General features: G+C 42.1%; 1 protein-coding gene across 1 annotated transcript; it reads left to right on the forward strand.

Annotated features, from left to right (window-relative positions):
* Positions 1-2587: 2587 nt before the first annotated feature.
* LOC110105070 (3-ketoacyl-CoA synthase 4-like) lies at positions 2588-4960 on the forward strand. The gene has a single exon (XM_020834436.2). It carries the CDS (start codon positions 3090-3092, stop codon positions 4638-4640), a length of 1551 nt encoding a protein of 516 aa, XP_020690095.1. The 5' UTR covers positions 2588-3089; the 3' UTR covers positions 4641-4960.
* Positions 4961-5544: the final 584 nt, after the last annotated feature.

Consider the following 5544-nt stretch of genomic DNA (forward strand, 5'->3'; position numbering starts at 1 on the left):
TTATAATTTTGCAATTCAAATAGCTTGAAATTCTCTGACACATATTTTCAAACTTTGCTAGCTTTGATTTCCGAAAATATGGAAAAATTGATATATAATCAAAAAAATTTACATATCTGATACGAAGCTCGAGACCAATTCTCATTGGAACCATTTGAAATTAAATCTGGGATCATCCAAACACCAATTTTAGCAAACTTATAGTCGAACTGAACTTCTAGAAAAGACAAACCGAACAATACTAAATTCGTTCCAATCTAAGCCCAAATGGGCTCTTATCAAGAACCCGAAGCATATTTAAAAGGTTTAAACTTTAAATTAGATAATAAAATGATTTTGAAATGTAGACAATCAAGTGATTTTCAAATGTGACATGCTTATAGTAGAATTGAGCAGCTTAATGAGACAAATCCAACGAACCTAAGATGAAGGAATTCTAACATCATTAAAGCACTTAAATACTTGATAAATTGTTTAATTTCAAGGAAATGAATATTTGTCCTCTATTAGAACCACTCTCAATTTGACTTTATCTTTTCTATATTTACTTGTCATGTCTCTCCAAAAATAATTATAAATAGACCCCTTATTCTTCACTGGGAGGGAGATAAATAGAAAGAGGGGAGGAGAGGAAGAAAAATATGAGATCTCTCTTGCCACCAAGATCATACTTGACCACCGACTAACCATCAACAATCGTCGAACTTCTGGCCGGCCAGTTGTAGCAAGAATTACAGTTGGCCACCAATTAACGTCAGATTTATGTCCGATCATTGACCATTACCAAACTTTTGATCGTCCACCAATTATTGACGGACTTACACCCGGCCATCAATTATCGACGAATTTTCTCCTGACCACATTCATCCGACAATGGTCCTTCCGACCATCATCACCCGACCAATATTTTTTTTATCATTGTCACCCGTCAACTACGATCCTTCCGACTTTCATCACCTTACAACCGTCTTTCTGACCATCACCAACTACTGTCCATCTGACCTTCATCGTCAAACTACAATCTTTTTAGCCACCGTCGCCCCCAGACTTTGGTCCTTCCAACTTCCATCACCTAACAACCATCATTCTGACCATCGCTAACTATGTCTTTCTGACCTCCTTCGCAATACTATGGTCTTTCTAACCACTATCGCCCGCCAACTATTGTCCTTCCACAACTAAAAAATTGAATTTTTCGTAGCAGATGTTAGTAGTGGTTTGTAAACCGCTTCCAAAATCATATTTTAGCATTGGTTTTTTTCTGCAAATTGCACTGGTTTTAACTAGTGCAATTAGCACCGATTTTTTACTCCACGAAAAATCCCCGCCTAGCCCTTAAACATATCAAGAATCCCTAATTTTTCCAATCTTATGTGCACGAACTGCTCAGCTCTCCGTCTTCCGCCACCGTGACTCTCAAGCAGAGCAATCACTGCCGAGCATAGCAAACCACTGTTGAAGGAGCACATGACCGGTCATTACTGTCAGAAATGCCCGTCCGCTCGCACATCTGCTCGCATCTTGCTCGCTTTTCTTCAGTGTAAGTCTCTTCCCCTTCTTCCTCTTCTTCTTCTCATTATTCTTCTTCTTCTTAAGATTTGGGTGGTATGTATGTAAATTGTTGTAGAAAAATAAATTATCTACATATTGTTTGAAAAAATTCTTGACAATTGTGACGATTTTAATGGCCATATTCTTCAAATTTGTGGTGGATTAATATGCCTCAATTCTGTATTTGAAAGATTTTGCTATTTCAAATTTTACTTTTGTTTTAATAACATAAAAAGTTGTTATAGATCCATAGTATAATACACTTAATTCCACTAAACTTTCTTCTATATTGACTAATGCATTTAACTATTTCTAATTTTAAGTGGCCTAGCATTATTATATTAATTTTATTATTTTTTTAATAAAGTTAGTATTTATTTATATTAACTTTTACCTTATAATTCATAATAAAATATATGTATAAAAATATATTTTATATTAAAGAAGTTAAAATTAATATTACTTTTTATTTAATTTAAAATTTAAATATTATATAAATAAAAAATAAAAATTTAAATATTATATAGATATATCTAGTCTTAATAAAAAAAATATTATTATTATTTAAATTTTTTAATAATAAAAGTGATAAATTATGAAAAAATTTCTGACCTTTGAGTACTTAAATTTTTAAATTTATTTTTACGTAATAGTCGCGACGAAGAATAATAAAATTCCAATGGTTACTATTATCTGGTCTCGGACTCCCCACCTACCTGTCCTGGCCTTTGAATTTTTTTTATTTTTTTAATGGAGTTATCTATTATATTATTCTGGCTATCTCAGATTCTCATTTGTATTTGATTCATGCACATATTTTACGAATATAATTTATTGAGCTCAGGCTACATCCCCGCGCACTTGGCCGGACTCGCTGGCTAACGGATACCTACCCCTCGTCTACCCCACATCTTTCCCTATAGCCCTCTCTGTAGCGTACGACACCGTAACCGCAACATCCCGCTGTCGCCGCAATCGCCAGTCTAAAATACTCTGTCGATCCGAGTTGCCCGGCGAGTTGCCCGGCAAGGCGGCACCGCCTTCATTTACTCTCATCGCTCGTGCCCCTCGTGGTGACCAACGAGTCCACCACGTTGCCCGCCCTGCTGTCGCCGTCTCACTATCGCTTTCTTTCTTCCTGTTCTCTTCTCAGATCACTCTCGAGAGACTTAAGTTCTGGTTTGGCTTTCTTTCAAGAAGTATTGAGTTCAAATTTTGATGTGTCTAGAATTTATAAACAATTAAAAAAAAAACCAGCCCAGTAGCCCGCCCACGTCTTCGAGGCACCTTCAGCCGACGACTCGATTTAATTTATCTGATCTGGCGATAAGCTGTTTGAAAAGGGCCAGTTTGTTTTTGAAGTAAATGGAGTTTGGCAATGGCCGCCCACCAAGAACCGTGTAAGAATCGCCATCTGTGGACTCTTGACCTGCGGCTATGTTAAATAGCCTCCTACGCTCACCCGCCCGATAGAGGTGGCAAGTTGTAGAAAGGTTGGAACTTGGAATCAGCCGTTGGACCAACGCGTCAGATCTGAGATGATGGAAGGTGAGACAGTGGAGGGGTCGCGCGGGCAGAGTCGGCGGCTGCCGGATTTTTTGCAGAGTGTTAACCTCAAGTATGTGAAGCTTGGTTATCACTATCTGATCACGCACCTGCTGACGCTCCTCTTGATTCCGCTCATGGTGGTGATCCTGGTGGAGGCAGGGAGAACAGATCCAAATGATATCCGGCAGCTGTGGCTTCAGCTTAAGTATAATCTTGTGAGCGTGCTTGTCTTCTCAGCCGTTCTAGTCTTCGGTTCCACTGTCTACATCATGAAGAGAGGCCAACCAGTGTACCTCGTGGACTATGCCTGCTATCGCCCGCCCGACAGACTTCAAGCTCGCTTTACACAGTTCATGGAGCACTCACGCCTTTGTGGCAACTTCAACGAGTCGGCGCTGGAGTTCCAGAGGAAGATCCTCGAGCGCTCTGGCCTTGGCGAGGAGACCTATGTCCCGGACGCCATGCACTACCTGCCCCCGCGCCCTTCAATGGCGGCCGCCCGCGCTGAGGCCGAACAGGTCATGTTCGGAGCTATTGACAAGCTCTTCCGCAGCACCGGCGTCAAGCCAAAAGACGTTGGAGTCTTAGTCGTCAACTGCAGCCTCTTTAACCCTACCCCTTCCCTTTCCGCCATGATCGTCAACCGGTACAAGCTACGTGGCAATATTCGGAGCTTCAATTTGGGTGGCATGGGCTGTAGCGCCGGAGTCATCGCCATCGACCTCGCCCGCGACCTACTCCAGGTCCACCGCAACACCTATGCCGTCGTCGTCAGCACGGAGAACATCACCCAGAACTGGTACTTTGGGAATCGCAAGTCCATGCTCATCCCCAACTGCCTCTTCCGTCTCGGCGGCTCTGCCGTCCTCCTCTCCAACCGCAACGCCGACAGACACCGTGCCAAGTACCGCCTCATCCATATCGTTCGCACCCATCGCGGCGCAGATGACAAGGCCTTCCGCTGTGTGTATCAAGAGCAGGATGACAACGGACAGATTGGGGTTTCTCTTTCGAAGGATCTCATGGCAATCGCCGGCGATGCCCTTAAGATCAATATCACTACCCTCGCCCCTCTCGTCCTTCCCATCAGCGAGCAGCTCCTTTTCTTTGCTACCCTCGTTGCTAAGAAACTGTTCAACTCAAAGTGCAAGCCTTACATCCCCGACTTCAAGCTCGCCTTTGAACACTTCTGCATCCATGCCGGAGGCCGCGCTGTCATCGACGAGCTTGAGAAAAATCTCCAGCTGCAACCAATTCATGTCGAGGCCTCCAGGATGACTCTCCACCGATTTGGCAACACTTCTTCCAGCTCAATCTGGTACGAGCTTGCCTACATTGAGGCCAAAGGGAGGGTGAGCAGAGGCCATCGGGTGTGGCAGATTGCATTCGGCAGTGGATTTAAGTGCAATAGCGCTGTGTGGCAGGCCTTGCGCAGCGTGAAGCAGTCCCCTGGAGGTCCATGGGAGGATTGCATTGATAGATACCCTGTTGAAATACATGATGGAATTCCTGTGTCGCGCAACCAGGAGCTCCAGCAGTAGCAGCACTCGCTGAGTGGTATCAATTTAGATTACACAGAACATCAATCAATAATATTGGTGTCAGTTGTGAATTAGGTTTCCTTCTTCATCCTCCCCCCCTCCCACACGAAAAAATAAAACAGAAAATGGTTTCGTAGTTTATTGAATAATTGCCCTGCTATTATCTATCTCCTGTACTTTGCGGGTTGCCTACTTCTTGCGGGACAGTGAAATCATCTTCTGTATTTCTTGTACTTTGGCGTTATTAAATGTGTTAGTGACCTCACGTCCACAATACGAAGTAATTATTTTTATCTGCATTGTCAATTTTATTGTCTGCATACTCTCTTCTATAGTTCCATGTTTATCTAAACTAGCATTGAAGATCTGTTGAGGTTAATTCAAGGGGGAGACTCCAAGGGGTTGTTTGGTAATTATTGTCTCAAATCTCAATTCAATATGTTGAATTTAATAGAAGTTAAAGGGGGGTCTTTCTCCTGTTTAAGTTCGAGTGATTTGCATAATAATTTTTTTTTTTTTCTACAACTATATGCTATTACAGCACTATGTAACCAAGCGCCCTTGTGCTATATAATTTGTTTGGAGAAAGATAGAGAGTGAAGCACAACGATGCTCCAAACTACGACACTACGGTGCTGTTAGGCAGATTGAAGACAAATTTAAATGCTGTGGTATTCCAAACTGACATCACGGCGCTGTGAAATGAGCCAGCAGTTTTTTTCTTGTTTTTCATTAGTGGTTGTGCCCCTTGGTGGTGTATTAAGTTTATTCTTATATGTTCTATTGTGAAAAAGGTGCAAGGGTGAAGAGAAGCAACGAGAGAGTGAGAGAGAAGTGACATTTATATTGTTTCTGTTCAATTTTCGTAGTGAATTTCGTGGTGTGGTATGGCTCCGTCATTTTT

Source organism: Dendrobium catenatum, unplaced genomic scaffold (assembly GCF_001605985.2).
Source record: "Dendrobium catenatum unplaced genomic scaffold, ASM160598v2 fragScaff_scaffold_1024, whole genome shotgun sequence".
NCBI classification, from domain to species: Eukaryota; Viridiplantae; Streptophyta; class Magnoliopsida; order Asparagales; family Orchidaceae; genus Dendrobium; species Dendrobium catenatum.